Raw genomic sequence first — 16,553 nt, 5'->3', positions numbered from 1 at the left:
AATAGTAGACTGACACCAAGATTTAGACAGAAATTAAAGAGAGTTTCAAAAGAAAAAGAGGGGAAAAGCAAAGAAGTTGAGCTAAGATGAAAGCTGCTTTGAAATAAAGATTTTCTATTTTAATTCTAGAATGATTGATCCTGGCAGACCAATCATTGATTCTCATTAGTGTCAGGCTTTCTTGGTAATGCTAACACTGAAGGGATTAGAAAATGTGTCTTTTGGGGGGGTCTGGGTGTATACTCATATTATTATTTTTTTGGCTGTGCCTGTGGCATGTGGAAGTTCCCAGGTCAGGGATCTAACCCACATGACAGCTGTGAAGATGTGGGATCCTTAACCTGCTGTGCCATAAGAGAACTCCTGGGTGTGTAATCTTTGTTCAGGAAAGCATAGATTTTACAATGTGGCAAACCATTTAACACTTTTGTTTACTCTGGATTCAAACTGGAACTCAAGTTACCTATCAAAGCATATGGAATCCACCATGGAAAAAGCACAAAGTATATTTTGGTAAGAAGTAATTAAGGAAGGTCTCAAATAATCACAAAAAGAAACAGAAACTGCCTGGGCATCTCTGCATTTCTGCATCTCTGCAGAAGAGATGTCTACAGGGAACTGAACTTTACACTGATCAGCATGAACCAAGTGAGGCATGTATGATCAGCAACTGAAAATGCAACATAAAGTTTTCTAGCCAGAGAAATGAGTTACCGTGACTGGCACTGGGGGCAGAGTACTTGGCGCTGGACTTGCGGATGATATTCTCATGAATCTGGGACCACTCACTCTCGTTGTTGCACCTGCAACAGAAGGATAGGTATTACGATTTTCAAGAATTTTAAGCATCTAGTCTAATGCTCAACGTGTTAACACTAAGTTTGAAGGGAAACTTCGAATTCACTTTCGTAAAGAAATGTGATTTATATTTTAAAAATTAAAATATAAATGATAAAATTTATATTTTACTAAATCAGACAAGGCTCACTTTCCGGTAAGGAATACAGAAGATTCATGTTGGAAACTCTAAAATGAATCTCTGCAAATATTTTAAGTGGCAAAATATACTATTCTCTTAAATAGCACTTTCCCATGTGCCAAGTTTTTTTTTTTTTTTTTTTTAAGTCCCTTACACATTTATAAATAGGTGCTAAAGGAAAGTTACTGATAGAGGAACTCTTTGATAAGCTCTGGTGTTTGGAAATGTCTTTGCCTTGCACTGACTTTATACTGTCATTTAACTGTCACTATAATGGCCCCAGAGGAAAACTGTGCCAAGCTCAGGGCAATGTGGATATTTACCTGTGGCTATATTTCAGCCAGATCAAGATAAGAAGAAAAATTGGGGAGAATAGTGGGCTTGGTTCACTGTGAAATCCTATGTAGTCAAGGGGAAGGATAGCTTAGTAAAGAAGGCTGGCATCTAAATATGTAAGAATAAATTTCTTTCCTAGGGATTTCAGGACTGAGAGATAAGAGAGAATGGAGGAACAACACTGCACCTCTGTTAATTTCTGATATTTTAGAATCCTCCCCTCTAAAAGACAATTTCAAGAAAGCTGCAGCTATGCAAATACTTGGTATGGCTTAGGAACAGAGACTAGGAAGGAATTCCTCATCCTAATGTAGACACCTTGATGAAACAATTAAATTAGATTAAGGTCATCTCTTGAAAATTCCATATGATACCGGGAGTCTCCACAGCCTTGGCCCCTGCCTTCCCTTGTGGGATAGGGAGGACCACTGACCTCAGAAAACAGCCCATGCATAAAGGAAAACCCACAGGATCTTTCCATGGTTACTCAAAAGTGTGCAGTTTGGCAAAGCCACTTTCAAGAGGAAACTCCAGCAAGAATTACACCATGTACCATCTAGCAGTGTGAATCACAACAGGTTTCTATTCAGAGGTAAAGGATGTTGGTCACTAGATTAATATCCTTAATCAGTGGCTCTTTGGATTCCTTAGTCAGTATAAATAGCTTAACTTACTCAGAGATGGTACAAAGAATTGTCAAAGACAAGGTTCTCACAGTTCAGAGCTGTAAGGATAACTTCTGCTCAGAGAATTCCTTCCAAGGAAAGGAAGGGGGAAAGAGCTCTTTAAAATGATCACTTGTGATTAGCAACTCGGTTGGAAATCAAAAGTGAGAAGTCCTGGCAGCAGCACATCCAGCTCCTTCCGTCTGACATGCACATTGTCTCATCTCCTCCAACCAGTCAGTGTAACAGAGAAGTACCCAGCTGGTGAGGATTCAAAGACTTATCTTGCTATCAGACCACTGTCACTTTCTAGGTTTACAAAATCAGTAGTTATTTTCTTTAACAGAAATCTGACTAGAGGTTGTCGTAAACAGCAAACTCTCCCCACTTCAAAAAAGAGTCTTGACTAATGCACAAGTATAATGAATACAGACAATAGTATTATACTATAATGATGCAATGCTTAATTGGCAATCTTATATAAATGTATCAAAGTAATATGATGATTACCTCAAATATATATAAAATACACACACAGACACAGAAACCCTATGCATAAATTAAAAAAAAAAAAAGAAAAAAAAGACGAGTTTTGACAATTAACTCCCTCCCTCCAATAGGTGGTATAATTTCAGTATTTCTTCAATAAAACACTCACTTGTTCTTTGGTAGTGGAGCTGGTTTTTATCAACCTTATCAATAGAGACAATGTGTATTACTTCACTGACATGTACCCTTCCACCCAACACATACAGTTCAGATGCCAGACACCTGATGGCTTGTCCCTCATCCGCTCCCTTTGCACAAGTCTTAAATAATAGTGGCTTTCACGGATCTGCCTCAGCCCACTTCCCTCTTACCGTATAAGCTTTCTCAGCACTCTCACCTGCTCCCATGCTTCCAACCACCTCCAAAAGCTGCCAAGCCCCAAAGCAGTGTCTCCAGCCCAGACTCACTCCTAAGCTCCTAACCTGCATGGCCATAAGAGAGCTTATCATTTCCTATCCACCTGACTGCTCTCAGAGACTCTCTCTGAGTGGAACCCACTATTTCACTAAACCAGAACCCTTCGAGCTGTTATCAAATCCTGCAGATTTTGCTATCTCAAAATCTGTCACATCTGACCTCTCCTCTTCATGGCCTTGGTTCAGCCATTATCATTTTTCTTCTGGACCAATGTAATGGTGATTACACCAATGGCAACTGCCTTTCAATTATCTCCCTTTCCAGAATACTAAGGAAGCTACTCAAATCAGCTGAACCTAAGTAGATATGGTATCATTAGCATATTTTAACCAATCACTAGGATATTTTATAAGGAAAAATTATAAATGTAAGCATTTATTAACCAAATGCGCTGTGATTATAATGAAGCATGATTATGTTATATCCAATCAAATTAATATTTAGAGCATGATTACTAATGTTGATAGTTTGTTCCCAATCATAAAATGCATGAGGGATTATAATCTAAAAGAAGCCTGTGTATGTCTGTGGTACATTTTCCCCACAGAGGAGATAACCAGCATATGCAATGAAGTAGTACTTCAACTACATGTTCAAAAATTTTTATTCAATGGAGTTCCTGTCATGGCTCAGTGGAAATGAATCTAACTAGGATACATGAGGATGCAAGTTTGATCCTTGGCCTAGCTCGGTGGGTTAAGGATCCTGTGTAGCCATGAGCTATGGTGTAGGCTGCAGACAGGGCTGGGACCTGGCATTACTATGGCTGTGGTGTAGGCCGGCAGTTATGGCTCTGATTCGACCCCTAGCCTGGAAGCCTCCATATGGCTCGGGTGTGGCCCTAAAAAGGAAAAAAAAAAAAAAAAAAAAAAGGAAAAGAAACAAAATTTTTAGTCAAGGTTTAACACAGAGGGATAAGAGGTTTTTGGTTTTCTATATGGTCTAAAAGAGATGCCAAAAGAGTTTTTTGGTTTTTTATATGATGCATGCCAATGTATCAGAGCAGATGTGCAGGTTCTGCTCAACAAAGAGTATTTGGAATACTGTTCTTATTCACTCATGTACCAGAGCACAATTTATCATTTGCCTCTTCCCTACTACTTCCTTATCTTCTTTTTTTTTTTTTTTTTTTTTTTTTTGTTGTTGTTGTTGTTGTTGCTATTTCTTGGGCCGCTCCCGCGGCATATGGAGGTTCCCAGGCTAGGGGTCTAATCGGAGCTGTAGCCACCGGCCTACGCCAGAGCCACAGCAACGCAGGATCCGAGCCGCGTCTGCAACCTATACCACAGCTCACGGCAACGCCGGATCGCTAACCCACTGAGCAAGGGCAGGGACCGAACCCGCGACCTCATGGTTCCTAGTCGGATTCGTTAACCACTGCGCCACGACGGGAACTCCATTCCTTATCTTCTTGATCTTGTGTTTCTCATGGGTATTTGTCCAGTTTTATTCTCATCTTTCCCCAAGGTGGGCAACTCAAGAAAGTATTCGAGAAGTTTTAAAGGGCTGTTTGTAAGACCTTTAAGTTGGCATTTTTAGAAGGATGCCTATTATAGGTAGGTAATGATTGGGGGTATTCTCCCATATTTTATTTCACTTAATTCTCATAATCCTATAAGGCAGGTATTATCATGTTCATTTTACAGATGAGGGGAGTGAGGTCAATCTGTAGTTTAAACAGGTCTGTTTTGTTCCAAAAGCAGGGCCAGGTTGGGAGAGCAGACAGAAAGAAGCTGCTGAGTACTGTGATGCTGCAAACCTTACTCCTGCACCAGGCTTCAGGGTACTTGTCTCGCTGACCTTAGTCAAAATTCCCATTCTGTCCACCTTCTTCTAATTGCCACTGAAACAGGAGGGAAGGAGGTAGGACACAACTTTTAAAGAATGACATAACCATTGACAATATGCCAAAAACTGGTTAGAACCAACTAGGTCCAAGGTAACAGAAGATTTGACTTCCAGTAGACCTTGAACTTCATTATATACTCATTATAACACATTAGCATACTAAATGACATGCCCTCAGGCACCATGACAGTTCCAAGGCCAAGCATAAGAAGCCAAAAAGTGGGCAGTGGCCCAATTCTCAGAAATCTCTGCCGCTCCACCAAAACAGTCAAAATAATCCTTCCACTCTAGCCTATGAAATTACCAGTCCATAAAAACCAACTACCCCATATTTAAGGGCCACTCTCTCACCTTTTGAGGTGGACCATATTCTTTCTATGGAATGTGTATCTTACAGGCAGCTCCCATCTTCTGAGATGGCCCATACTCTATCTCTCTTCTCTCAATAAATATACTTCTTACCTATCACTTTGCCTCCTGCTGAATTCCTTCTACATTTAAGACATAAAGTACCAGACCTTGAGTAAGTCCTGAGACCAGGTGTGTGATTTTAATAAAATGACCATGGGTTCAAGTCTCAATATGGGTTTTGCTGGGTTTAAGTCCCTTTCCAATATTCAGAGCATCACTAGTTATAATAGCCAAGACATGGAAGCAACCTTAATGTCCACTGACAGAGAAATGGATAAAGAAGATGTGGTACATAAATAATGGAATATTACTCAGCCATAAAAAAGAACTAAATAATATCATTTGTAGTAATATGGATGAACCTAGAGATTATCATATAAGTGAAGTAAATCAGACAAAGACAAATAGCATATGATATCATTTATATGTGGAATCTTAAAAAAATGATATGAAAGAACTTACAAAACGGAAATAGGCTCAAAGATTTTGAAACCAAACTTATTGTTATCAAATGGGAAGGAGGGAGAGGGATAAATCTGGAGTTTGGGATTAACAGAAATAGACTATCATAATAAAAAATAGATAAAAAACAAGGACATATTATATTGCACAGGGAAGTATATTTGATACCTTGTAATAACCTATGATAAAAGAATCTGAAAAAGAATAGATATATATATATACATAACTGAATTGCTTTGCTAGATACACAAAACACTATAAATCAACTATACTTTAATAAAATAATAAAAAATTAAAACAAAAAATATTTTGATATTAAAATTATTCTTTCTCTTTGGGTGTGACTTGCTTTTTTTTGACTTTTATTTGGTTGAAAGTCCTAATAAGCTAGAATATAGGTAACAATCTGCAGATATAGGAAAACTATGCACGCTGACAATTGGTTCATGCAGTAAAAGAAGAGAGAGGCATTGAGAAGGACACATTTCTAAAAATGGCCCAGCTGAACAGTCTCTAAGACCAACCTGACACAAATCAACCAATCTGATTCATTCTGGATGTTTCCTCATGTACCATAAGAAAATGCCTTTTCATTTACAACAAATTTAAACTATTTCTTATAACTTACATATGTTTATTTTAATAAGTCAATTAAAAAGGAAGACAAACACACCTATTTTTATTCTGCTTCCCAGGTGGTGAAAAGGCTTCCATGAGTAACACTTCTACCCCTTCAATACTTTCCTGGGAAAAAGAGTAACTTCTTTGGTCAGTCATACCCAAGGATGGGGTATGACTATCTCAGATAGGCCTCCTCCCTCTTTTGGGAGCAACCTGTTTGCAGAAAGCATACTATCTCTGCACTGAAAGGCTTCATGTTGACTGTTACTTTTAAATATTAAAAGCCACAAGTGAAAAGCAACAAATAATATACAAGGGAATCTTCATAAGGGTAATAGCTGATTTTTTAGCAGAAACTCTGCCAGCTAGAAGGGAGTGGCAAGATATATTTAAGGTGATGAAGGGGAGGAAACTAAAACCAAGAATACTCTACCCATCAAGCTTCTCATTCAGATTTGACAGAGAGATCAAATGCTTTTCAGAGAAGCAAAAGCTAACAGAATTTAGCACCTCCAAACAGGCTTTATGACAACCACTAAAGGAGCTTGTCTAGGCAGAAAAGAAAAGGCCACAATCAGAAACAAGAAAAGTACAAATGAGAAAGCTCATTGGTAAAGGCAAACATAATATATATATAAAAAAGTAGGAAATCACCCATTGGCAAATATGTCAAAACTAGCAAGCCTGAGAAGAGGAGAAGACAAATACAGAATACTGAAAATGCATTTGAAATTAAGAAACATGCAACCAAAACCAATTCTTCTTGATATATGAAAATCTAATAGAGGAGTTTCCATCATGGCTCAATGGTAATGAACTTGACAAGGATTCATGAGGATGTGGCTTCGACCCCTGGCCTTGCTCAGTGGGTTAAGGATCTGGCATTTCCTTGAGTTGTGGTGTAGGTTGCAGATGTGGCTCAGATCCAGTATTGCTGTGGCTATAGTACAGGCTGGCAGCTGCAGCTCTGATGTGATCCCTAGCCTGGGAGCTTCCATATGCCATGGGTATGGCCCTAAAAAGCAGAAAAAAAAAAAAAATCTAATGGGAACCTCAAACCAAAAAACTGCAATAGACACAAACATAAAAAAGAAAAGCAAATCAAATACAACACTAAAGACAGTCAGAAAATCACAAGAAGGAAATAAAAGAGAGAGGGAAGAAAAAAAGACCTAAAATAACAAATCCAAAAAAATTTAAAAATGGCAATAAGTTAATACATATTCATAATTACATTGAATGTAAGTGAACTACATGTTCCAACCAAAAGACACAGACTGGCTAAATGGATACAAAAACAAGATCTATATATATGCTGTGTACAATGACACATACAGACTGAAAAGTGAGGGCAGGGAAGAAGGTATTATATGTAAATGGAAATCAAAGGAAAGCTGGAGTAGTAATACTCATATAAGACAAAATAGACCTTAAAATAAAGACTGTTACAAGAGTCAAAGAAGGACACTACATAATGATCAAAGGATCAATCCAAGAAGAAGATATAACAACTGTAAATATATATGCACCTAACATAGGAGCACTGCAGTATATAAGGCAACTGCTAACAGCCATGAAAGGAAAAATCGACAGCAATTCAATAATAGTGGGGGGCTTTAACACCCTACTTACATCAATGGACAGATCAACAAGAGAGAAAATCAACAAGGAAACAAAGGCTTTAAATGACACCATAGACCAGATAGATTTAACTGATATTTATAGAACATTCTATCCCAAAGCAGCAGAATATAATTCTTCTCAAGGGCATGGGAAACATTCTCCAGGATAGATCATACCTTGGGCCACAGACCAAACTTTGGAAAAATTTAAAAAACTGAAGCTATACAAAGCATTTTCTCTGACCACAATGCTATGAGACGAGAAATCAACTACCAGAGGGGGTAAAAAAAATATCAAAGAACACAAACTCCTGGAAGCTAAACAATATGCTACTAAATGACCAACGGATCACTGAAGAAATCAAAGAGAAAATTAAGAGATACTTACAGACAAATGACAACAAATACAATAATCCAAAATCTATGGGACACAGCAAAAGTAGTTCTGAGAAGGAAGTCTATAGAAATACAATATTAAGGAGTTCCTGTTGTGGCTTAGCAGTAATGAACCTGACTAATATCAATGAGGACATGAGTTCAATCCCAGGCCTTGCTCAGTGGGCTAAGGATCCGGTGTTGCCATGATCTGTGGTATAGGTTACAGACACAGCTTGGATCCAGCATCACTATGGCTGTGGTATAGGCTGGCAGCTGCAACTCTGATTTGACCTCTAGCCTGGAAACTTCCGTATGCCACGGGTGTAGCCCTAAAAAAGCAAAACAAAACAAAACAAAACCAACCAACCAAATGACAACAACAACAACAAAATACTACCTTACAAAACAAGAAAAAAATCTCAAATAAATGACCTAAACTTAACCAGAAACATCTAGAGAAGGAAGAAAAAACAAAGCCCAAAATTAGTAGAAGGAAAGAAATCATAAAGACCAGAGCAGAAATCAATAAAATTGAAACAAAGAAAACAACAGAGAAGAGCAAAGAAACCAAAAGTTGGTTCTTTGAAAAGATCAACAAAATTGATAAACCTTTAGCCAGACTCATCAAGAAAAAAAAGGGAAGTGGGGGGGCTCAAATCAGTAAAATTAGAAATGGAAAAGAAGTTACAACTAATAGCACATAAATACAAAGGATCATGAGAGTCTACTATGAGCAACTATATGCCAATATAACTGACAACCTGGAAGAAATGGACTGATTCTTACAAAGGTACAACCTGACAAGACTGAACCAAGAAGAGATAGAAAATATGAAAGACCAATCACAAGTACTGAAATTGAAACTGTAATTAAAAAACTTCCCAAAAAACAGGTATTCCCACTGGGTCCCAAGAGGAATGGTGGTGTCTCTGCAGCCCCAGGGCACAGATTTGATCCCTGGCGCAGCAAGTGGGTTAAAGGAGCTGGCATTACCACAGCTGTGGTGTAGGTTGAAATTGTAGCTTGTATGTAATCCCCGGCTTATGAACTCCATATGCATGCCATGGGATGGCCAAAAAGGAAAAAAGAAAAGAAACACTTCCAAAAAACAAAAGTTCAGGAACTGATGGCTTCACAGGCAAATCCTATCAAACATTCAGAGAAAAGTTAAAACCTACTCTTCTGAAACTCTTCCAAAAAACTTTAGAGGAAGGATCACTCCCAAGCTCAGTCTATCACCTTGATACAAAAATCAGAAAAAGATACCACAAAAAAAGAAAATTATAGGCCAATATCACTGATGAACATAGATACAAAAATCCTCAACAAAATATTAGCAAACCAAATCCAACCACATATTAAAAGGATCACTATGATTAAGTGGGATTTATCCCGGGGATCCAAGGATTCTTCAATATCCATACATCATTGTGTGACACACCACATCAACAACTAAAGTATACAAACTGGAGGAGTTCTCGTCATGGCTCAGCAGTTAATGAAACTAACTAGCATCCATGAATACACAGGTTCGATCCCTGGCCTTGCTTAGTGGGTTAAGGATCTGGTGTTGCTGTGAGCTGTAGTGTAGGTCACAGACACGACTCTGATCTTGTGTGGCTGTGGCTGTGGTGTGGGCTGGTAGCTGCAGCTCTGATTTGATCCTTACCTTGGGAATCTCCATATGCCAAGGGTGCAGTCCTGAAAGAAAAAAAAAAAAAAAAGAACACAAACCATATGATCACCTCAATAGATGAAGAAGCTTCTGACACAATTCAATGCCAACTTCTGATAAAAACTCTTCAGAAAGTGGGCATAGAGGGAACCTTTCTCGACATAATAAAGGCCTTTAATGACAAACCCACAGCTAACATAATTCTCAATGGCGAAAAATGGCAAGCATTTCTGCTAAGATCAAGAACAGGGATGTCTACTTTCACCACTATTACTCAATATAGTTTTGGAAGTGCCAGTCACAGCAATAAGAGAAGAAAAAGAAATAAAAGGAATCCAAATTGGAAAGGAAGAAGTAAAACTATCTCTGTTTGCAGATGATATACTTTATACAGAAAACCCTACAAGATGCTACCAGAAAAATGCTACAGCTCATCAACAAATTTGGTAAAGTTGCAGGATACAAAATTAATACACAGAATTCTACTGCATTTCCATATCATAACAATAAAAGATCAGAAAGAGAAATTAGGGAAACTATCCCATTTACCAGTGCATCAAAAAGAATAAAATACCAGAGTTCCCGTCGTGGCGCAGTGGTTAACGAATCCGACTAGGAACCATGAGGTTGAGGGTTCGATCCCTGGCCTTGCTCAATGGGTTCAGGATCCAGCGTTGCCGTGAGCGGTGGGGAAGGTCACAGACGTGGCTTGGATCTGGTATTGCTGTGGCTCTGGCGTAGGGTGGCAGCTACAGCTTCAACTTCACCCCTAGCCTGGGAACTTCCATATGCCCCAAGTGCAGCACGAAACAGAAAAAAAAAAAAAAAAAAAAAAATTAAAAGAAACAAACGATTTAAAAAAAAAAAAAAGAATAAAATACCTAGGAATAAACATAGCTAAAGAGACAAAAGACCTGTACTCTGATAATTATAAGGTATCAATGAAAGAAATCAAAGATGACACAAACAGATGGAAAGATATAACATGCTCTTGGACTGAAAGAATCAATACTGTCAAAATGATACTACCCAAGGCAATCTACAGATTTGATGCAATCTCTATCATATTACTGACATTCTTCACAGTGCTAGAACAAGACATTTAAAAATTTGTATGGAAAAACAAAAGACCATGAATAGCCAAAGCAATATTGAAAAAGAAAAAGAAAAACAGAACTGCAAAATTCAGGCTCCCTGACTTCAGAATATGCTACAAAGCTACAGTCATCAAAACAGTAGGGTACTGGGACTAAAAACAAAAGCATAGATTAGTCGAGCAGGATAGAAAGCCCAGAAATAAACCTAAGTGCCTTTGGCCAACTAATCTACAACAAAGGAGGCATGAACACACAGTGGAGGAAAGACAGTCTCTTCAATAAGTGGTGCCAGGAAAACCAGACAGTTACATGTAAAAGAATGAAAAGAGAACATTCTCTAACACCATACACAGAAATAAACTCGAAATGGATTAAAGACTTAAATACAAGGCCGGATACTGAAAACCCCCTAGAGGAAAAGATAGGCAGAACACTCTTTGATATAAATCATAGCAATATCTAGTTATATCCACCTTCTAGAATAGATATAATAGAAACAAAAATAAACAAACGGACCTAATTAAAGTAAAATGCTTTTGCACAGCAAAGGAAACCACAAAAAAAAAAAAACCCACAAAAAACAAAAAGACAACCCATAGAATGGGAGAAGTTCCTTGCAAATGATGCAACCAACTTTTGGGCTTCATCTCCAAAATATACAAACAACCCATACAACTCAACAACAACAACAAAAAAACAATTAACCCAATTGAAAAACAGGCAGAAGCCCTAAATAGACATTTCTCCAAAGAAGACATATGGATGTCCAAAAGGTACATGAAAAGATGCTTAACATTACTAATTACTAGAGAAATGCAAATCAAAACTACAATGAGGTACCACCTCACACTGGTCAGAATGGCCATCATTAATCAGTCTATAAATAACAAATGATGGAGAGTGTGTGAAGACAAGGAAACCCTCCTACACTGTTAGTGGGGATGTAAATTGGTACAACCACTATGGAAAACAGTATGGAGGTTCCTCAGAAAACTAAATATGGAACTACCATATGAGCCAGCAAATCCTACTCCTGGGCATATACTGGACAAAACTACAACTCAAAAAGATACATGCACCCCAATGTTCATAGCAGCACTATTCATGATAGCCAAGACATGGAAAAAACCTCAATGTCCATTGACACGTGAATGGATTAAGAAGATGTGTATATATAAAGTGGAATACTACTCAGCCACAAAAAGAACAAATTAATGCCATTTGCAGCAACACGGATGCAACCGGACATTCTCATATTAAGTGAAGTATGTCAGAAAGAGAAAAACAAATACCATATGCTATCACTTATATCTGGAATCTAAAATATGGCACAAATGAACCTATCCACAGAACAGAAACAGACTCTCAGACAAAGAGAACAGACTTGTGGATGCCAAGGGGGAGAGGGAAGGGAGTGAGATGGGTTGGGAATTTGGGGTTGGTAGATGCAAACTATTACATGTGGAATGGATAAGCAATGAGGTCCTACTGTATAGCACAGGGAACTATATATATCTCATCTCAGGATAGAACATGATGGAAGATAATAGGAGAAAAACAATGTATATATATGTACGCCTGGGCCACTTTACTGTACAGCAAAAATTGATGCAACACTGTAAATCAACTACACTTTAATAAAAAACAAAATAGAAAAAAAGTATCTGCAAGGCAGCATATTTTAGCAGAATTGGTTCAGCTTCATGGAATCCTCAGCCAACCTAGGAAAGCAAGGACAAGCTTCCCCAGTCTGCAATACATTCTTTCACCACACAGATGGTTATGAAGCCATCACTCCGCATGTTCCATTAATGAAGGACACATAAGCCTCATCTCACTCCTGCCGTTCCAGCCCATGTGGGGGCACATGGATCAGCATCTCCTACTAGCCCCTGCTGCCTCTCATGCCTGTGGATGGGTGGGCCTGTGCAGCCTGGTCTCTCCTCTTCCCAGTTTCTTGGGAGCCACACCTTTACAGGGGACACAAGACCCCTTCATAGGGAGCCCTGTCTACAGAGGGATGTGGGGAGGAGGATGACACCTGCTGTGAGCTGTCAGATTCCTGCTCCAGGATCTAATCCATACTCTACATTCTAAGCCCTGATTCATCTTTAATAAAGACTCTATCTCACCCCTCCCAGCCAAAAAAAGTGGAACTTTGCAATAACCAGGAATCACTGCCCTTCCCCCAAAAGACAAAAAAACTCCTTTGAGATGGCAATGCATTATGTCATTATTTGGGTATAACTCATTTTCTGAATCACCAGTTGTCTCATTTACTTTTCTACTTCTCTCTCGTTTGATTCACTAGTTCAAATGAGTTCTTTTTTTCTGTCTCTCTTACATTACCTTCTTCCTTATCCCACTCTCCAATTTTGTAGATAAAGAAACTAAAGTTCAGGGAATTAGGGTGGTTTTTCCAAATTTCACAGCTTCTATCATCTCATGCTTTTTTTTTTTTTGCCTTTTTGCCATTTTCTTGGGCCGCTCCCGCGGCACATGGAGGTTCCCAGGCTAGGGGTCAAATCAGAGCTGTAGCCGCCGGCCTACGCCACAGCCACAGCAACGCGGGATCCAAGCTGCATCTGCAACCTACACCATAGCTCACGGCAACGCCGGATCCTTAACCCACTGAGCAAGGCCAGGGATCGAACCCGCAACCTTGTGGTTCCTAGTCAGATTCGTTAACCACTGAGCCATGATGAGAACTCCGTATCATCTCATGTATTGAATCTATCTAATATATGAAAGTATTACCTATTTGTTTTTTAAAAAACAGGGTGGAATCATACATACTACTGATATACTTTTAAGTCAGCTAATAAAGTTGTTATATAAAGGCAACTTTATGTTGGTCTATGTGTAGAGCCACTGAACTCTCATGTAACTCTCCCTAGAGCAGCAGAAGAGAAAAGGAAAGAAAGAGACCCTGTGGTAGAGAATAAGTGGGACCTTATGTGCCAATACTAGGTCCACGTTATAGACCCCTGTTGTGAGCCTCTCACCTCTGCATGAACAAGGAGTCATCCTAAGCTGACTTTCTTTATTCTGGCACATTATTTAATGTGTTCTGCTTTGCAGCAGCACCAACAACACATAAAACTCAGTTAGGCACTGAGGTTAGAGATAGTGGGCACTAGAAGTCACAATAGAACAGTGTCATGGGCATAGACCTACTGGATTTGAGTCTCCCTTGTACAGACTGAGAAGACATTTGGTGCAGATGCCAAAACAACATGGGTCTGAATGGTGATAATGGACCCTGCAGATAATAATCTTGGGTAGATGATGATCCACTGAAAATTGTGAAAGCCTAGGCTAGGAGAGAGAGAAATATGAGCTATTTCCTAACCTGACTTACTAGCGAGAACCAGAAATGTTCATTTAGAGTTACTACATATAAAGACTTCAGCCTTCTTTAATCTATACCAAAAGAAGAGAAGCCCAATGGCCCTTTACTCACTTACCCTTTAAGAATGAGTTTCCACTTAGGGATGGCTCCTAAACAGGTACCCTCAACTTCCCACAGATAAGGTGGTGACGAAACAAAGAACCCAAAGGCAGTGTTCTGAGGAAATGCCTGTGTCTATTCCAAACATAAGGAGAGATACCCTTCTAATCACCACTCACAGAAGAGGTTGCCATTTTATATTTCCATCCTCACAAAACCTTTCGTGTTACAGGGCATTCTCTGAATCCCTTTATTTTGAACATCACAGCACTGTTTGGATAAGTTACTTTATCCTGAAATATCCTCAATCAATGCAAGTTTTAGATGCTTATAAAGTTTATCTGGCAAAATTGGTTAAACATTCTTTCAAAGAGCAAAACTACACAGGTTTAGTAATTATCCTTGGAGATGACCTCCAAATTGAAGTGTTGGATATTACTGTAAAACTCACCTTAAAAGCAGCATAGTAAGTAGTTGTATCCTTAAGGTCACATACATAGGGCTTACAGTACAAGTGAAAATAACAACAACAACAAAAAAATCAAGCATCCAAGTGTTCAGCAAATATGTAATTGGGCCTCAAGATGAATTTCCATTGAAAGCATCATCAAGGTTTCCAAGAGTGATATATCAAAACCAACCTGATGGGAGGGAAAATAATGTACCTTGGAAAACCATATCAGATGACTCAGAAAATGGCTTTAGTGATGCAAAGACCATTTGCCATGGTCACACATAAAGAAATTGAATAAAATCATCGCATTAAATTGGAGAGTGGGAACTCTATTGAATATTCTGTGATAACCTATATGGGAAAAGAATCTGAGAAAGAATGGATATGTATATATGTCTAACTGAATTACCTATGGTACAGAAGAAATTAACACATTTTTAAATCAATTATACTTCAACAAAAATTTTTTATTTTATTTATTTTTTAGTCTTTTTGCCTTTTCTAGGGCCACTCCCATGGCATATGGAGGTTGCCAGGCTAGGGGTCAAATCGGAGCTGAGGCCGCCGGCCTATGCCAGAGCCACAACAACTCGGGATCCAAGCTGCGTCTGCAACCTAGACCACAGCTCACGGCAATGCTGGATCCTTAACCCACTGAGCAAAGCCAGGGATCAAACCCACAACCTCGTGGTTCCTAGTCGGATTCATTAACCACTGAGCCATGATGGGAACTCCTAAAATTTTTCTAAATGAAAAAAATTTTTAAAAATTGAGAGTGGGGTAGTTCCCATCATGGCTCATCATGCTGTGAGCTGTGGTGTAGGTCGCAGACATGGCTCGGATTCCACACTGCTGTGGCTGTGGTGTAAGCCAGCGGCTACAGCTCCGATTCGACCCCTGGCCTGGAAACCTCCATATGCCCCGGATGAGGCCCTAAAAAGACAAAAGACAAAAAAAAAAAATTGTGAATAGGGAAGAAGCAATATTTCTTAATTTTACATAATATGTGATTGAGTATATAATGTGTAATATATATTTTATATAATATGATTTAAAGTATAACTAAAACAATAAATGTATTTAAGTAGTTATCTATCTATTTCATTTAGGTCAGCCTAAAAATGTCTGGGCTTTTTTCATTGTGAAGTTGGAGAGCTGTCATCACATATTCAGAGGCATCCTGTATGGTCACATGCACTATTTATGGACACCCACCACCCTACCCTAATACTAGCTTTAGCTCCTTGACATTCCTCTCCTTTTATATCCTAGGCTCCAGATTCAGCAAGCTTTGTGTCTGCTTATGACCTTTGACCCTCTGGCCAAGAGGAAACATCCGATATTTATATTAGAATGAACTTCATGTAGTGGTTATTCATTTATTATTTTTAGGGCTTCTGGATCATTAAAAAGCAGCCTAGTTTTGGGAATTCCCATTGCAGCGCAGCAGTAATGAGCCTGACTAGTATGAGGACACGGGTTTGATCCCTGGCCTTAATCAGTGGGTTAAGGATCCAGCATTGCTGTGAGCTGTGGTGTAGGTCACAGACACAGCTCAGATCTGGCTTTATTGAGGCTGGGGCGTAGG

General features: G+C 38.9%; 1 protein-coding gene across 15 annotated transcripts in view; it reads right to left on the bottom strand.

Annotated features, from left to right (window-relative positions):
* Window positions 1-16,553, bottom strand: part of DOCK3 (dedicator of cytokinesis 3) — a 504,996-nt gene that overhangs the window by 117,518 nt on the left and 370,925 nt on the right. For all 15 annotated transcript variants that reach the window (XM_021068831.1, XM_021068838.1, XM_021068839.1 and 12 more), the window contains one exon: window positions 715-803. In XM_021068831.1, coding sequence (XP_020924490.1) covers window positions 715-803 — 89 coding nt within the window. The remainder of the gene's footprint in view (window positions 1-714; window positions 804-16,553) is intronic.

The sequence above is a fragment of the Sus scrofa genome, chromosome 13 (genome assembly GCF_000003025.6).
Source record: "Sus scrofa isolate TJ Tabasco breed Duroc chromosome 13, Sscrofa11.1, whole genome shotgun sequence".
In the NCBI taxonomy this organism is placed as follows: domain Eukaryota; kingdom Metazoa; phylum Chordata; class Mammalia; order Artiodactyla; family Suidae; genus Sus; species Sus scrofa.
Note: the sequence above shows the minus strand (reverse complement) of the source record. Positions and strands in the feature narration are given on the sequence as shown.